Below are 17,730 nucleotides of genomic sequence, written 5' to 3'. Positions count from 1 at the left end.
CCCATCCTGGCTTGCCTGGGGCGTGCATAACAGTACCCTTTGGACATTGCCCATAGTGTACTGAAAACATATATGTTAGATTAGATGAAATTGAGACAGTCTTGTATTGTCTTGAGTTTCACCACTTCTAAAGGTACTAATACGGTTGAACAAGACAAGAAAGCAGTTGTGAACGCCTCTATAAAATGAATAGCCGTGGGCTGGTACACCAGCTACAACTTTTGCCCTGTTATATAAATGGTTTCTCTTACAACGTCTGTATCTATAGGTCATCCCTTTTCTTATGCTTCTGGCCAGTTCTTGTTTACAGTGATAGCCGCCCCATTGGATGCAGCGGCCAGGTTCGTGTCGGAAAAGAATAAGCAGTACTTGGCAACATCTGTTAAAGGAATATTGGTTTTCCCTGGCACATACCCCGGATTGACGGCACCAATCTTCATCATGCCTTCTTGGTTGAATGGACCGTTCAAGAAACTCTAATGAAGCGTCAGCGCCTGATATAAATCGTCGGCAGAAGCAAGGAGGCTGCGATGGCTTACCTCGCTAATATGTGTATCATCCATCCCACCCAAGAGCAGAGCCAGGGAGAATATGCCTTTCTCTCCGTAGTAGCCAGCGGTGTTCCTCATGAGCCCGAGCATGCCGTGCTTGCTGACGGTATAGGCTGCGCCAGCATTGACGCCACGATAACTAGCAACGGATCCGATACTGATCACCACGCCTCCAGAGGGAGATTGGGCTTCCATTGCAGTAACAGCGGCCTTGGTACAGATAAAAGTGCCAGTGAGGTTGATCGATATGACACGATCCCACATCGACTCGGCGGTTGACCCGACAGGGTCAAATGCATCCATCACGCCGGCGTTATTGATGAGCATATCGAGACGGCCAAACTTTGCTACCACGTCATCGAAGAAGCGCTGCACCTCTTCGCTCTTCGTCACATTGACCTTGCAGACCAGGACTCTGGTCGAGAAACCCTCCCAGTCCGCTCTGGCTTGTGAAAGACGATCTTCATTGACGTCGCAGACAGCCACATTGGCGCCTGCGTCCAGGAAAGCTGTGGCGATAACCTTACCTAGTCCCCCGGCGGCCCCCGTCACGACCACCGACTTTCCTGCAAGCGATTGCTGATTCATGATATGGCTGCACGGCAGACGTAGGTAGAGACTAGCCAAGATAGGGCACAACTAAACAACTCGTCAGAATGTGGTAACGAGCGACTTCATATACCTTGACATTTTGGATCTCGGCTCAGAAGACCGTATGACTAGGCAATGCTCATGCCGGCGGCCACGGGGAGTAATCGGTGCTCCTCCTCTCGATCCACAATGACCAAACATGAGCTTCATGGTTCGGTGGAAGCGCGTGAGTGGAGTCACCCGAATCCTGCCGAATACGATCTTCCCGGGAATACTGATTTAGAGCCCCGCTGCCTGGGCCCGAACACGACCCAACTGACAAAGGCAAGCTGACAACGTCTTTTCCCCACGATTCACATTCTACTAGGTCAAGGTTAGGGTGGATCTTGAAGATCCACCGAAGGCACCGAAGTTATTATCAGGTTAACAGTCCTAGATGACGTTCTGAGTATAGACTTTTCGCAGCCGCTTCCCAAATCTTGTGCAGCACCGCATTTCGAGATGGCGACCGCAGAGGAAATGGCTGCCTACACGCAGCGACTCATCTCTCACACGTCGGCGCAGGACAAGCCTGTCACGGAGATCGCGGTTTTCAAATTGAACCCGGCCTTCGCTACAGACCATGCTGCAGCCGCTGCCGAGTTTGAATCGCAGATTATCGAGCAGACGGCGCCGGGAAAACCTTATGCGAAAGGCATCCGGCGCGTAAGCTGGGGGTTCTCCAAGGACGATCCTGAAACCTTTGTCTGGATGCTCGACTGGGACAAAATCCAAGACCATTGGGAGTTCTGGCAGACACCCGGATTCCAGCCGGTCATCAGCACCATCAACAAATTATTCGTGCCAGGCCGTCCGCTGGTGCGACATTATGATTTTGGGGAGCCAGGGATGATTGAGACAGCTTGGATCAGGTTGTTCGTTTGGGACGAGAAGAAGGAGGGTGCCACGCCAGAGGCGGCATACGGAAAGGTTATGAAGACCAATGCTCCAAGGACCGCAACCGGCGAGAGACAGGCTTACGCAGTTGATGTAGATGAGATGACTTGGTACTGTCTTTTACTTGGTTTCGAGAACGAGACTGGTGCTGCTAAAGCAGAGGTTCAGTCTGGTTTCGATGGCGAAGATCACATTGTACAGCTCAAATACTTGAATAAGCCATAGCATAGACTCAACAGCGATAGCCAATGACATCGGTCCCTACTGGAAACTTGATAACACCTGACGACGAATAGGCAATCTACCGCTTATAGCATTCCGCTGTGGAGCAATTGCGTTCGGCCATGACCCACTACCCCTCCCGCTAATTTACACAATATCCCATGGACCATCTTCGTTTCTCAGGTACGGCGTCATACCGTCAAAGTCATCTTGTACCTCGGCTTTGATTCTTCCATTTCCGAGGAAAGCCCAAGGGTTGCCGTCCATATATTGGATATTCCAATGCTCCCACCGCGGTGTTTTGAGAGTCTTGAGGAAGTGAATTGACTGCGCAAGTCGAAAATTAGAAAGAGTGCCAATCACTGTTGCATAAGCCAGGAACTTACGGAGCCACCCCAGCACATGACCTTGCCGTCTTTGGTGTTGTTCTTGTACCAGCTCTTGCAGTCAGCGCTGAAAACGCTAGTTTCGTGCCACGCATCAATATATTCGTTGAGCTGATCTGTAACATCAGCACGAACATCCAGGCTCTTGATGCGATCCGTCTGCATCTTCTTTACAGCAGCAATGACGTATTCGAGCTCGGTCTCAAGACACGGAAGAACAGTGCCGTTGCCCAAGTTGCCTCTGGGGCCGTTCATAACAAAGTAGTTGGGGAAACCAGGCGCACCGATCCCCAAGTAACACTGCGGGAGCGGTGACCACGCATCGCGGATATCTCGTCCACCTTGTCCCAGAAGCTTGAAATGCGGTGTCCACGCCATGTCGAAGCCGGTGGCGCAGACAATAATATCAACCTCATGGTGCACTCCGTCTTCAGTACGGAGGCCGTTTTCGTCGATGCTGATGATATCTTGGAAGACACACTCCACATTCGGCTGCGTGAGACTTTCGAGATACCCATCGCCTGGTGTCAAACGTCGGCACCCAACAGGCCAGGTCGGGATCATCTTCTTGGTGAGAACGGGGTCGTCTTTGAGGCGCCGCTTCATTTGGGATTGCATGTACATTTCGGCCATCTTGGAGGCTTCGCTATCCTTGTAGAAAAGCGCGAAGCCCCGGTTGATGGCAAATTCTATCTGCTTGCGGTAATGAAGCAGGTACTCGGGGTCGTCATGAAACCTTTCCATCTCTTGCGGTTTGTACCAATACTGCGCAACATCTGGGTCCAAGTGCTCATCTCCTGCATTCTCCGCGTTGGGAACGTCAACAGGAACCCGTGGCATAGGAGGCGAGATCCATGTCGTGCCCCTCATGAATGATTTCACGTGTGAAGCTGTTTTCTGGACCTGTGGCAAGATCTGGATGGCTGAAGATCCTGTTCCCAGCACAGCCACTTTCTTGTCCGTATAGTCAACAGATTGGTCCCAGCATGCAGAGTGCAACAAATTGCCCTTAAAAGTCGCCAGCCCCGAGATGTTCGGCCACCGCCATTTGTTGAGGAGGCCAGAAGCATTGACAAGAACCTCGCACCAGTCGGTAAATGTGCTGCCGTTATGCTCGACGGTGACCTCCCATTGGCCTCGCTCGTCGTGCCAGACTGCAGCCACAACCTTGTGCTGCAATTTGACGTACTTTCTCAAGTTGTACTTGTTGCAAAAATTCATGAAATAGTCATGGATCTCCGGCGAGTACGCGTAGTAGGACTTCCAATCCCATTTTGGCTCGAACGTGTATGTGTATATATGTGCAGGGACGTCGCATGCGCAGCCAGGATAGCGATTTTCCAGCCAGGTTCCACCGATTTCATCATTCTTCTCGTAGCAGACCAACTCATAGTTCTCTAACTGCCTCTCCATCTTGTAGGCTGCACACAACCCGGTTGCACCAGCTCCCACGTGTACAATGCGTATCTTTCTCGGCTCAGAATGCCATTGTTGAAGCAATTCGAATTTGCGCTCTCCAGAAACGCCGTTACTGCCTGATGTTGCGCCTGATGCGCCGTTCATCATTGGTTGCGTAGAAGAGGCAGAGTCGGCGGCCATGACAACGGGGGCGTCTCCGATAGTGGCCATGCCGGAAATTGTTCTTTTGGCTCCCTGTCCTCTTTTCGTCTTCTTCTGGGGGTGGGGGGTTTGGTGGCAACCACAAAATGTGCTATTGAGATGGAAGAGGGAATGGTCTTTCTGTAACCTGCACCCAAGGCTAAGCGAACGGACAAGAGTAGATTCTTCACAGGCGGTCAACAAATATACCTGATCGGGTCTGACCTCACATCATGTAGTCAGCATTGAGACAAAGACGAGCATCTCATCCACAAGGTGGCGCTCTGTCAAGATCGCATGTTCCGGGTAACAGCATTCCCGCGCAGGTGTCAGTTGACCTTAGTCAGTCAAGTGTGTGGTAGGTGCTTGGCGTTTTCGTAACACGAGATTGGCTGTAAGTAGAGCTTGGGCTATGCAGGTACCTGCCTCAACAGATCCATTGAGGGGTCGGCGCACAAGGCCACAGTTGGTCAACAGCGAATAATCGGCTGCTCCAGCCAAGAAATTGTTCTCCAGCCCCGCCGCAGCACACCCTGGGTTAGACCGACGAATTCCCCCAAATCCGCCCTGATAAGTTACCTTTATGTGACCTGTTTCTCTGCAAAAAGTACAGCTCGGGTAAACCTAGAAACCAGTTGCTAGAGACCGCGAATTCCAGTGTTGCAGTTGCTCAATTTCCTCGGAGAATCATTCCCCAGCATCTCCTGAATCATCTGGGCGAGTCTAGCATCTTGGCCCTATCCCCAGCGCTGCATGATGGAGCAAGATCAGATTCAAATACCTCGCATCACGCACGGGAGAAGCTATCCGTGGTACTACGTTCTGTATCTTCAGATTGGCTCGTGGGTCATGCGACAACTGGTACATCAATTGTCCGGAAATGGTCGCAGATTTTCTCAGCGGATCACAGTTGCATCACCAGGCTTAGGGCATGGCAGTGTCGCTTGTTCCGTGTGTCTTCCACGAGGTGACTACCAGGAGCCGCTGCCGGTCGTCATCGTAATGGAAGGCGGCGGTTTCGTCCTTGGCGAACCGAATGACGGCGAACAACAGTCGCGCATGATTAGTGACCAGGTATTAGCCATTCTTAAGCCCCTTCATACGCAATGAGACTGAGTGTTCGACATCGTAGGCAAAGGCTGTTGTCATATCAGTCGACTACGCCAAAGCGCCTCGGTTCCCATATCCACACGCACTTCTCCAAGTCTACGAGGTTCTACGGTGGGCCCTAAGCCCCGAAGCGAAGAAGAAGTTAGGTGCAGACATCGACCCAACACGAGTTGCGGTCATGGGTAACTCGGCCGGTGGAAATCTGGCAGCATCGCTTTCCTTGCTTTGCGCATTCACTTCGGGGCCTTGCGCCGTGTTCCGCCAAGGGTTACCGGCGACATTTCGGCAGGTCGCACAGATCTTATTGTATCCTAGCGTTGCATTGAATGATCGCTACGGAGCCCGATACATGAGCTCGGAACGGAGAGTGCAGGAACTCAGTTTGCCTGTCTGGGTTGCGGAGATGATGGAGGCAGCCTATCTCCCACCATACATCAACAAGGAGCAGATCTTCATTGCTCCACTTAGTGCTGAGGCGGACCTGCTACGATCCATCGCACCGCAATTACCACCCACTTTATTTGCGCTTGCTGGTCTGGATTGTCTAAAACTGGAGGCGCACGCGTATGCCGAGAAACTGAGCGACGCTGACGTGCACGTAACTGTAAAGGAGTTTGAGGGGGCAAACCACGGGTTCACTCACTACAAGCCGGGCAACAAAGGCTACCAGAAGAATAACGTTGAGGAGGCATGGGAGCTGGTTTCGGGGTTCCTCATCAAGGGTTTTCGCCGGTAGAGATTCGATGTATGCCATTTGGTGTTTGCTGTGAGAATAGAACAGTCGAAGTTGGTTGACACTGTGTTGTTCTTCTGCATGACATAACACAGCGCAAACCTACCACCCAAGCTCAGCATGATGGGAGCTTTGACTGATGATAGGATTTGCAGCCAAGAGGCCCCGCTCTATGACATGTATTGTGACTATATATAAGCTATCGCAGCTGACAATGGGTGAACTGTGTATGCTGACGAGCAAAACCAGGGCCTATTGTCCAAAATTCCCAAGAGGCAGCCTGACGCTCAATGATGTGCATGATATCGATGCTTGCCACAAGATTGTTCGATCCTTGCAGCCCGCTACTTAAAGAAATAGAGGGTGACCAAGACGAGTTGAGATGCTTAACCAAATCCATTCCAATAGCCTCGGCATCCAAATCCGCGCATTGTTTGATGAGCGCGTGCCTCAAATCTGGCCTGGAGAAGAGTCTAGTGCAAGGCGGCCAACGCGAAGAGATGGGTGAGAGCTTACCAGACGAAAAGATCAATTACTATACTGTGTGGAATTTGCCGTTCGATGGAGTCTGGTCTCATGAACTGTGGGATTCTGGTGTAATCCTCCTCGGTATTGAGTACTTGCCACTGGGACTGTGTATCAACAAAATGCATGAGGACCTGGTATTCCTGGAGTACCACGCGTAAAGAAAACACAGGCTTACCCTTAGCACAAGGTACTGCACCCAAAATATGCCTAGGAACAGATGCAGAGGCATCTCGCCGTAACAGCTCAGGTAATGAAACAGGCGAAATGCCAAAACGTCTCCTGAGCCGTCCGTCAGTAGTCGTCGAAGGGATGGCTTCGCCTGGCTGAAACGCCCGCTCGCATGCTCAGCCTTTGCTTCCAATACCATGTTTTCCAAAACCTTGGCACCCGTCCCTTCCGGCGGGGAATGTCGAGGTCCGTAAGCATAAAGCGCTAGAGCTGGCCATCTATTCCAGTCAATGGATATTATGCTTTTTGTGAGGACACTGGACGTTGACGGAACATTAACCGCAGATGCTGGGTCAACAGCGGAGGCGACAGCGACATCGCTGGCTTGGCAAAGCTCAAAACCTTTATCGCCACTGAGCAGTGTTTCTGGATAGTGAACCGGGACATTGATAGCCCCAAAGCAGAAACTAGGATCGATCTGACTATCATCTTCTCCAGATCCCTGGGTTGTCTCGGTGCTAGGCTCCAGGGCAAGTGCTTCTGATGAATCTGGCATGTCCAACCCGCATGAGAGAAGGTCAAGGACTGTTGACGAGTAGGTCTCCGTATTGATTTGTACCTCCGGTGACGTACTCAAGGGTTGGGTGTCAATATGAGTGATGGATGCCGTACTATTTGACGGGTGCATGGACGATGTCGTGCCGTTATCGTGATTATCATGGCTGTCAAGACAATCTAGACCATCCAGGCCATCAGCCCAGTGCCTGCATGGTTGGTTATCGTCGTCTTCTGTTCCAGTTGCAAATGCCCCGGGGAGCGAGTAGTCTTCCGAGTTATCATTCAAGATGCCACGCACACGTTCTAGAAGTGATGCAGCCTTTTCAAAGCGTTGCTCCAATTTCTTGTGGGCCTCGACGAGTGCAGCAGCTCTTCCATCTGGATTCGCAGCACACTGGCGCTCGAAAGCTCGCATGGAATCTTCAAGCTGCTTCACGTAGGCCTTTTGCCGACGACGATGATTCTGCTGGGATTTTCGATCCGTCGCCCTCTTGCGTGCCCTTTTTGCCTCATCACCAACGGCAGCACCAGTCGAAGCTCGCCTTTGGGGCGCATCTGCCATAGTTGTATCGGTGCCAGTGAGCTCGCAATGGATGCTATCACCAGTGGAACTTGTTGAGTTGTTAGCGGGCATGGTGTTGATGAATCGGGGCTTATCGCTAACCGGAGGGATGAAGGTATGTCTGGCCAGGTCTTCCAAGCGTCCACTGGGCGGGTGGTGTAGTTTTGTTCGTTTCTCCGCATTATGAACCCTGTCGCCGCAGGGGCCCGAATGCTGCCTCTGTGGGGTACAGCATCTAGCGGGCCCAGCATACATGATGGCGGGGGATGGTGAGGAGGGGGTGAAGGCCCCCTACTGTGTACGCTGTCCTGGATCTGCGCTACCTCAAAGTCCTGTGACTGGCCGACTTGCCGAACAGGGATAATGAGCGAGCCAGCTTGGCTGCACCAGTTACGAATATTGAAAGGAACATGAGTCTTGTTCATATGAGGGATGGCGCTTTCTGCTCGAAGTCATTTTGAGGCTGGATCGAGACCAAGATACAGGCATTGAGATGTGGCTCCGTTCTATTATATCATGCATGTTCTTCCATGCCTTTCTTGAACGACAATATCTACTGTCCTAAATCCTCCATCACGACTGTTGAGAACTTACGGGATGCCGGGTTCAGGTCATCTACGTACTGTACCAAGAACGTTCCCATGGTTACAAGCATCAACGCGGCGTCGAAAAGGTATAGGAAATACTCCCGCCGGACAAGATAGCCTGCGTTCCCTTGCGCATATTCGACCACTCGAAATGCACTGCGCACCATAACGAGGCAACTCACACAGTAGAGAGCCCACATATGGCTTTTCCACTGAATCGTGCCTTCTCTAGACTCCGTGGTGGGTCGCAGAACGATGCGGCGGTGGAAAATGACCGCGCAGACGATAAATATACCAAACATAACAATTTGGACAAACAAGCCGACGAGAATAATCTTTTCTCCCAACTCGTACAGCTCCAGTGTCCCCGCCGCCTGGATTCCACCGCCGCCGCCTTGAGCAAAGAAGGACACGACGTCTCCGATCACAAAGAGCTTGGTAAGCCACTGAATGCGTATAATTGAGTGATGCTCTGCGTGAAGAGCTCGGATCGTGCGCCCAAGGATCATGTATACCGAAGCGGCGAAAAGAGCGGGGGCCACAAGGATAAGCAGAGACTGCACAACGAATCCGCCGATGGCATTCTTGTCAAAGTGTGACCAGATGCGACCATAATAGCCTACAGCCTCGACTACCGGGGAAGCGGTCAGCATTGAACACAGTTGCATTTAAACATTGGAGAAACATACAGACACCCCCTATGGCGAAGGGTATAAAGTAAAAGGATCTGGTCGTCCACAGTTTTGCAATATGGGCTATCGACAGTATCGAGAAAAGCGTTCCCGTGAGAGCGGCGGCCTCGAGGGATGGCGTGTATCTGTAGAGAGCGAAGAAAGCATCGCTATCATCACCGGAAGCTGACATTGCGAGCTAGAGTGAGGTTTGGGGTTACAATGAATGACAGGGGTCAGAAGCTGTAATTGATCGACCACGGTAGCGACGGAATGATAAAGGAAAGTAGTGTCAGAAAAAGTCGAGATGTCTGGAACGAAAGAGTGTGGTTCGTCGAGCCACCCAGCTAAAAGCGACGCCAGTTGATATTTGAATTCAAACCCATGGCTGCCGTTCCCAAAGAAAGACTTACAGAATTCAGGGACCTCAGAAATTCGCAAGGGGCAGCATGACCGGAGGCGCCGCAGGTTGCCCCGACGAGTAAGGGCTACCGTAGGTAGCGCCATGCGCAGCCTGTTCGGCATCGACCGAGTTGCGCAGCAGACTCGGCAAACTTTGGCAGTCTGTTCGGGTTCGCTCGGGACCGTGGAGCAATCTTATTTAGGCGGGCTTCAACTTCCCTTGATAGCTCCACAAGCCCCTGGCCCTTAAGCCTTGACCCTGGCACATCCGCAAGCAAACGGGAGAGAGAATGGATGGATACAGTTAAAGGGGAACACTGCCACCTTGCACACATTTTACGTTTGCTGTGTACTATAGTACACACGCCTTGGCCACGTTTGCTACATGTGTTCGTTCCCGCATAGACGAATGGCTTTCAGGGCTGTGCAGTCTTGCGAAACCAACATATTGTCCTTGGGCGATATATGCGAAGGCCTGCACGCCTTTGAGGAGGTTCGTTCATGACCAAGTTGAATCAAATGGAACATAAGTCAGTGCTGGAGTAGGCTGCAGGCTTTACACTGGACTTTGGATTGACGACTTGCGAAGAAAATTTGCTCGGCATACATGGAAGGTGGAGAACGGGATAAAAAAAAACTGGTCATCTTCTAGAAGACTTCTATTATAATGTTCAGAGTGGCGTTGACTTTCCGGCTCATCCACTGGCGCGACTCATAGTCCACGGAAGGGGTGTTGCCGTTGATGATAGAGGAGTTTCCACGGCCCGAACAGTTACGCAATCTACAGTATTAGTTAGCGGATAGCCTTCCCAGTCAGCCTGTGTCCTCAGTCATGAACCAAGAATGGTGGGGCACAGCATCCCTGATTCAGTAACTAAGCAGGTAGGTAAGTTAGGTATCTGAATCACTAGTTCCCGAGGTTGAGCCCCCTGAAATATCTCCGCATCAGGGCATGCACACGCATTCAATGAGAAGGACGGATGCCTGAACCAGCCGTTTCTGCTGGACAATGCTGGGCACATTCGCAACGGAGTTCTGGGGAAGCTCGTGTCAAGGGGAAATTCACGTAGGCGGGTAGTCGACTGGTTGGTAAGCCTATCGTGTAATTGTAACCTTGTAGTAGGTCCATCTATCATTATCATCTTGCCAGGTTGGGTCAAGCATAACTCATGGTACAAGGTAACTACCGGCCGGCTGCGGGCCCAAAAGAAAAACTAACGATATGATTCTCCTAGCCTTACGGGACACACCAAGAACAATCGCTCTGCTTAACACGGAGGCCATCCCTACAATTCGTCGCGTCGCTGTCGGGACCGCTGCTGGCAACAAATCGCTTTCATATTCTCCATGAGAATCCACGATTATCTCCGACACGTGAAATCAACCTGGGGTGCACCGGCGACGAGATTTTTAAGAGCACACCCGAATCCGAGCGAATACGAGCCTTATGTGGTACTGCGTGTTGAACCGATCCACCCTGATTCCGAGGAGCCAAGAAGTGTCGGACCTAGATGTACTGTGTGTACCATAGTAACCTGGAAGCCGCTAAAGCAACATTTGCTCGATTTATTAGCCATGGGAGATTGAGATCAAATGCGCGATTAGAACTCTACTACACTGGATCGTATTAGTTCGGATGGAGCACGTTTGCCCGAACAACAAACATTTGCGAGCATTCATTCGGGTTAGCTAGCACCTGAGCACAGGTCGCCTTTGCTTGGCGCAGATGAGCTGCGCCATCAAGCAGAATCAAACAAAGTTGGTTGAAATACAATAATGTAGAACGTCGGTGAAGAAGTCAATGGCACCAACAGATACAATAAAGCCAGCCCCATCTGTAGGGCCAGCGTGGTAGCCAAAGCTATTCCGTTGGATGCGTAAATGCGGAAACACAGCCCACAATGGACGAGGTATACTATTTGGCGAAACCTGTCAAGAAACGGAAATCTTGCCTACGGCCCGCTCTGCAGACTCAGATGCAATGCTACGGGATTGACGGCGATCTGACTGAGACAATAGACATCATGTCTCTAAGTTCTCTTGCATCGCGACTTTGTCCGCAACTTCCACGCTTCGCTTGCTCAAGAAACTCTTTTCCAAATCTCATCATGGTCAGAAATAGCATCGGGAAACATATGAGCCCTGCCAGGCGAGCCTGTGAAGACAGTGTGCATACATCATCCATCACGGCAGCTCTCAGCTTAGTGACGCACCAAATGGCCAGCATCCAACCTGACGCAACGCTGAGGACGAACAGCAACGAGTTGGAAATCTATAAGATTGGAGATGGCCTCTACGACCTCATTGAAAATACGAGGCGTGAGTGCGTCGGGTCGTGGATAAAACAAGTCAAGGTTATAATCTCTTCAAGTGACCACTCATGTTTGTCTAGAAGCTGATACCAATTTAGGAACAACGAGCTTTTGAACTCGTAGATAGGCATACTGGTGCCATCGCTGCAACGTTGACGAGTGAAAGCTTGAGAATTGCGCGCCTCCCCGACCGAGGTGGAATTGAACAAGACATGATTATTATTTGCGCGGCTTGGATGTTGAATCAACAAGGCTGGTAGTAGATATGCCGCCGTGCTTCGACTACCCACGTTGTGTTGGCCTGAGTTCTAGAGAGATTTGCTCTAGGGTGGGTGTGGAGGCATTGTTAGCTTAGAGGAGCGCTTGAGTTATTAGAAATGATACGGTCATATTGGTGAACCATGTCGAGGCCTTTGAAAACTGAAAGTTATTGAAACAACAACCTTCGGCATCACGCGAATCCAGGTATAGCCGCAATTGAGATTCCAATGCGTAACCCAAGTTCAAATGCACCGCCACTGGATGCAACGGGGGAGCGCTGAACGACTCGGGTTCACCTCCCGAGCTCTCTGGGGTTTGTTCGGCCTGAGCTCGTAATTTCTCGTACAGTTTCCCCAAAACTCGGCTCGGTAGATGATATGCCGGCCCCCGCAAAAGCCCCAAGCGCCCGCCCCACGTCCGGAGGCACCTTCGACAACTACAGGGTTTCCCCTCGTACTAATAAATCATCTCGGGTGGCTCCCAGTCCCTCATTAGGATCGGCACGTGTTGAAATCGAGACCACTCGAGCTAAACAATTTTAAAGTCACCAAACCAGGTATCCGAGGCTTGGAAATGGGCTGCCATTTCGCTAGTCGCCTTGGATATAGTTGTCGTCATGGGTGGGGTGCGCTAGAGTTGCATGGCTTATGCCAGTCGCTCTTTAAAGACACCTTCTCTCGCCGTTACCATCAGATTCATTCTCGTGATGTCTAACACTAACAAGCAATGATGCCTTCCTACAAGTCGTTGTTACCCTCTTTGGCCCTCCTGGCCCTGGCACATGGCCGAACAGTGGCAAGAGTTCAACCTGTGGCAGCGCGGGAGCCCCCCAGCTCCAGAGACACCACGGAGTTCATCACGAGCACAGCAGAAATCACAACTTTAGACGCCACTACTGGCTCATCGGCGGTAGTGATTTTAGACTATGGGTGGAGTGTGGAGGGCATACCAGCTTTCGACGTCGTCAGCGTGGAGGGCGATACGTCGACCTTCGAGATCACATACGGCGAAAGTAAAGCTGCTCTCGATTCGTACATGGTAGGTGCCATGCTCACCGCCTCTTGTTCCTCAGGAACTTCTGATACTGATGATCTCAGAGCGATGGCCCGCTGCCGCTGGCTGCAGCTATGGATACTTTTCGTGTCAATCGTTACAACATCAGTGGACCCGGCAAGGTATCCAATCGTCTTGTCCAAGGCGCTTTCAGATACCAGAAGCTCAACCTCTCTTCGCCTGGGGTCCTCTCAGTGAGGAACGTCGGCGCCCGCCCTACCATTCACACAACCGCCTTGACCGAATTGCCGGGATTTTTTGAAAGCTCCGACAAGACTATCAACGATATCTGGAGTGTTGGCGCACGAACTATCCAGATGACTGAAATCCCAGCAGACACGGTCCCCGATTTCTGGGAAGTCACTCCGGAAGGCGCTCTCGTGGATAGCTTGGCTCCGCAGAGCCTCGGATCTGCCGCAGCCGCACAGTCTCTAATGTATAGTCTTCAATTCAGTGTCAAGCCTGTCGTTGGCGGCTTTGGATTTACTGTCCTGGCAGACACCCTGAGCTCTGGTATCTACTTCTCGTGCGATATCTCCAGCGGGAAGATCACGGCGCACGCGGGATCAACAAGCGAGAACCTCCTGCTGCAGGCTTTCGACCTGCCCAAGAATATAACTCTTGCCCTCGGCTCATGGAGCACAGTTACTGCCACCGTGGCAGTGACAGATATCAGCGTCTCTATCAACGGTGTACAGGTGGTACAGATGTCACAGACCACTAGATTCTTCGGCTCCTTTGGCCTCGGAGCATCGTTTGGTCATCGAGCGATCTTCAAGGATCTGTCCGCTGTATCTGCTGAGGGACAAGAGATCTACTCTCATCCTCTGACAGACAGCTCGTTTTTGGCAGACTTCTTCATGGGCACCAATCCAGCAAGCACCATAGTAGACGGCTCGCGCCGAGACCGCATCGCTTATACCGGAGATCTTGATGTTGCTGGTGGCGCTGCCCTGGTGAGCACCCATGGCCTCGAGTATATCATCGGATCACTTGACCTGCTTGGGTCTTATCAAACTACCCCTGGCTTTTTCATCCCGACGGCCAAGATTCAGCAGGCTCCTCTCAGTCAAGAGCTCAATATCAACGTCACCGGGTTGATCGGATATTCGTTCAACTTTGTCACTGCAGTTGCTTCAACCTACCTGCACACTGGTGATGTCGGCTTCGCGCAAAAGTGGGCACCCAAGGTTCAAAAGATGCTGGACTGGGCCGACTCCCAAACACTCGAGAACGGATTGTTCAACGTATCAGAGGCGTCGTTTGCTGGGGACTGGAACTACTACGATCCTGCCCAACCCGGCGTATCGACCAAGTTCAACGTTCTTTATGCCTATTCCCTGCAAGAGTCTTTGACGCTCCTCGCGGATGGTGGTGTGGACGCCAAGATATATCAGGAGCGACTCGATTCTCTGCGCGATGCCATCGACAGTCAACTCTGGAGCGATGATCTACAAGCCTACTACTTCTCAGCTGATTACACCAATGGCTTCGGCCAGGACTCCAACGCGATCGCCATCTTAGCTGGGGTGAACAAGAATCCCGCTCACTCCTCCGAGATCATTCTGTCAACGTTGTCGAAAGACCTTGGAAGACCTGCAGGACCAATGGCTTTCTCCAGTGGGATAATCGCATCAGGCTTCCAGCCGTACATCAGCCCTTACGCATCGGCGTACCATCTCCGCGCCGCGCTAGCTTCTGGTAACAGTGATGCTTCACTAGAACTCCTACGAAGCTTGTGGGCCCCGATGGCAGACACCAACAATGCCAACTACACTGGCTCGTTCTGGGAAACCCTGAATGAGGAGGGACGGCCGGGGTTGGGGCTCAGTACAAGCTTATGCCACGGCTGGGCGGCCGGCCCAACCGCCGAGCTAACAAAGTACGTGCTTGGCGTGATGCCCACGCACCCCGGTTGGTCCGAATTCAGTGTTGCTCCTCTCACACTGGGGCTCAAGTCAGCCAAGGGCCGTGTCCCACTTGTAGAGGGACAAGTCAACGTGGAGTGGAAGTTCAGCTGTGGTGGCCTCTTGACCATGGTTGTGGAGGCGCCGACTGGCACCAAGGGCACAGTGACACTTCCAAGACCACTGGTTACATCCATCGATGATTCTGTGTTTACAGTCAATGGCCAAGCTGTCAATGCGACGACCTTTGAGGTTGTAGGAGGGTCAACATTCAATCTACAACAGCACCACAAGGTGTGATATGATTCTATTCGTCGCGACCTCTACTATAGGAGAGGTTGCAGAGTGAGGCTTGCAGCATCGTAAGAAAGCCAAGGTATAATAAAGTTCGTTTCTGTTGTCTATATTCCACAGTTCCTGTGCGTATCAGTATGTATGCCGTAGCGTTACCTGTCCTTGCACCTGCAAGCATCCACATCTTCTTCATTTTTTTTAATACATCCATCCAGAATACTTTTCCACTTCATGTGTTGCATATCTCAAGTTGTGACTCTTACGTGAAAGCAATCAGAAAATGATACATAAATGGCATTATACATTTAGTGTCTCGGCACGCCACAGCCGTACCTACATTGTTCCAGCCCCCTCTGTGAAAGTCGTATGAGATTGACGAGCATTAGAACAACGTTATCTTGTTCGTTATCGAGTATCGCAGATTCTCCTCAAACGACGACAACATGTACGAGATGACAACCGTGTAAGTCTAATGAAAGCGGATTGAGCAGCCATGGTTTTGATACAATTTATATTTCAATTGGCTTTCCCTTACATTCGGTAAGCAAGGAGATGAGGATGTGGCGCAAAATCCACTCTGATGTTGAGTAATGTAGCAATTTGACTTTTCTGCGATGTTTTTGCCAAATTGACCAGAGAAAGTGTTGTCTCAGAGCACCCTGTGTTCGAACCAGAGCCAAAAGAGCTGGCCAAGTTTTGCATACCTATTAAAATCACATACCAAAACATTGTAGATTTGTGATGGCTCTCTTTGTTTCCTTCGGCATATCTCATCTTGATACAGCTGGGTGTATATTGGGACATGTATGCTTCCATTACCAGGCATGTTCAACGCTCAGGGACCTCGATTGGGCCTTCAAGTCTAAAGAAAACGCCTATCATAAGCTCTCTACTGTTGGAGTCGTATTTATACAAACCGAGCGCTCCAGTCTACATGATTTGTGGCTTCCTTGTCAGCACGACTTCTAGCCTCATCAAGGATTCGAGGTATATCTGTAACACCGACTCGTACAGCCCCCTGAGCCATGTATCTCACTACGTCTATTGAGTCGAACAGGAAAGGTGCCACCTTGATCTGGACTCTGTATTGGATGATGTCCCTCATCTCGTTTATGGCAGTCTCCAATACGTCTTGATGCTCCTGGGGATCGATGATTTGAGACTGCTCTCAAGCATGAGTCCTACAACGGGGATGAAGCGGTCGAGGCAGATCTTGGATAGCTTGGTGCGGTCTTCTTTGACTGTGAGCCGTTTTTCGAAAACTATTTTAAGAATGGCCTCACGAATCTTGACCTCGTGTTGCATGAAGGATATTTGCCACCGGATGTTCGCGTAGTTTTATTTTATCAGGTCCTCGTATGAGGGAATCAGGTCGATCTCCTGCGCCCCGTCACTGAAGGCGGCAATGGCCTGGTTGAGCCGGCCTATGACAGAGTTATCCAGAGCGTACAGATAGCCGATGACGACGCAGATGCGAACATTGCTGTTTGCCAGATCTCGCGCGCCATCTTGACGTCGCTTGGCTTGACGCATCCAGGGGCAACAATGTACTCGTTGGTCACTTCGATCTCTAGCTTGAGGATCTTTACTGAGATGCGCTGGTTCACGATGGATTGCCGGGGTTCGTCTTTCATGGACTGAACTGGGATACGCATTGTCTGAATGAAATGTATGGGTATAGATGCTGAGAAGCAATGCCTTGCCGGGTAATGGACCTCGATCATGGCAAACTAAAGCATCTGAACGGAGCGGATAGTGATCAGTCAGCCTCGAGTAACTGGCGAAGGTCGGGCACTGCCGAGAAGAATCTATAAGTTGAAGCACTAGAGGTAGCCATTGCCCCCAGTCTGCAATCAATAGTGCAAGCTACACCCAATCTATGGACCGCAACTTCCTGAGGGCCTGTTGCCATGTCGCTTCTTTAATGGACCAACGGCTCGATATGGCAAGCGCCACCTCGCGACAACGCGCCGTTGCAGAGAAATGCACACGTGTGATATCTCAAGAATTGCGATCAAGTATAGTTTTGCCCAACTCAACGCGGCGTCACTCATCAAACATCACGGTTCTAACATCACGATTCTTGGTCACTTCAACACCGGTGGATGGCACCGTTCTATCAACTATTTCGCGTTGTAGGTGGCCCCGAACCAGCTATTGAGATACTCTCAAGTCAGAAAAACGATGTGTCATAGGAGCTAGACAAGGGAAGTGCTCTACCATATGTAGCCTCATATAGAGCGTTGATTCATGATAAGACGTCGACATGTAACAGCTTCGCAACGAGTAGGCCAGCGCC

General features: G+C 51.1%; 7 protein-coding genes across 7 annotated transcripts; 3 read left to right on the top strand and 4 right to left on the bottom strand.

Moving 5' to 3' along the window:
* Nucleotides 1–281: 281 nt before the first annotated feature.
* On the bottom strand, nt 282–1,139 carry JN550_013339 (uncharacterized protein; the record flags this gene model as incomplete). The annotated part of the gene is made up of 2 exons (XM_049311916.1): nt 282–476; nt 540–1,139. 2 exons carry the CDS (start codon nt 1,137–1,139, stop codon nt 282–284), a joined length of 795 nt encoding a protein of 264 aa, XP_049164674.1.
* A 504-nt stretch (nt 1,140–1,643) lies between these two features.
* Nucleotides 1,644–2,303, top strand: JN550_013338 (uncharacterized protein; the record flags this gene model as incomplete). The annotated part of the gene is made up of 1 exon (XM_049311914.1): nt 1,644–2,303. One exon carries the CDS (start codon nt 1,644–1,646, stop codon nt 2,301–2,303), a length of 660 nt encoding a protein of 219 aa, XP_049164673.1.
* Nucleotides 2,304–2,447: 144 nt separating this feature from the next.
* Nucleotides 2,448–4,315, bottom strand: JN550_013337 (uncharacterized protein; the record flags this gene model as incomplete). Its single annotated transcript, XM_049311913.1, has 2 exons — nt 2,448–2,627; nt 2,687–4,315. The coding sequence occupies 2 exons, from the start codon at nt 4,313–4,315 to the stop codon at nt 2,448–2,450; spliced, it is 1,809 nt and encodes a 602-aa protein (XP_049164672.1).
* Nucleotides 4,316–5,041: 726 nt separating this feature from the next.
* On the top strand, nt 5,042–6,131 carry JN550_013336 (uncharacterized protein; the record flags this gene model as incomplete). The annotated part of the gene is made up of 2 exons (XM_049311912.1): nt 5,042–5,359; nt 5,418–6,131. 2 exons carry the CDS (start codon nt 5,042–5,044, stop codon nt 6,129–6,131), a joined length of 1,032 nt encoding a protein of 343 aa, XP_049164671.1.
* A 196-nt stretch (nt 6,132–6,327) lies between these two features.
* JN550_013335 (uncharacterized protein) lies at nt 6,328–9,395 on the bottom strand (the record flags this gene model as incomplete). Its single annotated transcript, XM_049311911.1, has 6 exons — nt 6,328–6,589; nt 6,645–6,760; nt 6,832–7,993; nt 8,047–8,386; nt 8,539–9,162; nt 9,221–9,395. The coding sequence occupies 6 exons, from the start codon at nt 9,393–9,395 to the stop codon at nt 6,328–6,330; spliced, it is 2,679 nt and encodes an 892-aa protein (XP_049164670.1).
* A 3,511-nt stretch (nt 9,396–12,906) lies between these two features.
* Nucleotides 12,907–15,437, top strand: JN550_013334 (uncharacterized protein; the record flags this gene model as incomplete). The annotated part of the gene is made up of 2 exons (XM_049311910.1): nt 12,907–13,215; nt 13,275–15,437. 2 exons carry the CDS (start codon nt 12,907–12,909, stop codon nt 15,435–15,437), a joined length of 2,472 nt encoding a protein of 823 aa, XP_049164669.1.
* Nucleotides 15,438–16,769: 1,332 nt separating this feature from the next.
* Nucleotides 16,770–17,086, bottom strand: JN550_013333 (uncharacterized protein; the record flags this gene model as incomplete). Its single annotated transcript, XM_049311909.1, has 2 exons — nt 16,770–16,914; nt 16,983–17,086. 2 exons carry the CDS (start codon nt 17,084–17,086, stop codon nt 16,770–16,772), a joined length of 249 nt encoding a protein of 82 aa, XP_049164668.1.
* Nucleotides 17,087–17,730: the final 644 nt, after the last annotated feature.

This window comes from Neoarthrinium moseri, assembly GCF_022829205.1.
Source record: "Neoarthrinium moseri strain CBS 164.80 chromosome Unknown scaffold112_Wmoseri_CBS_16480, whole genome shotgun sequence".
Classification (NCBI taxonomy): domain Eukaryota; kingdom Fungi; phylum Ascomycota; class Sordariomycetes; order Amphisphaeriales; family Apiosporaceae; genus Neoarthrinium; species Neoarthrinium moseri.
The sequence above is the reverse complement of the archived record's forward strand: the minus strand, read 5'-3'. Positions and strand labels throughout refer to the sequence as shown.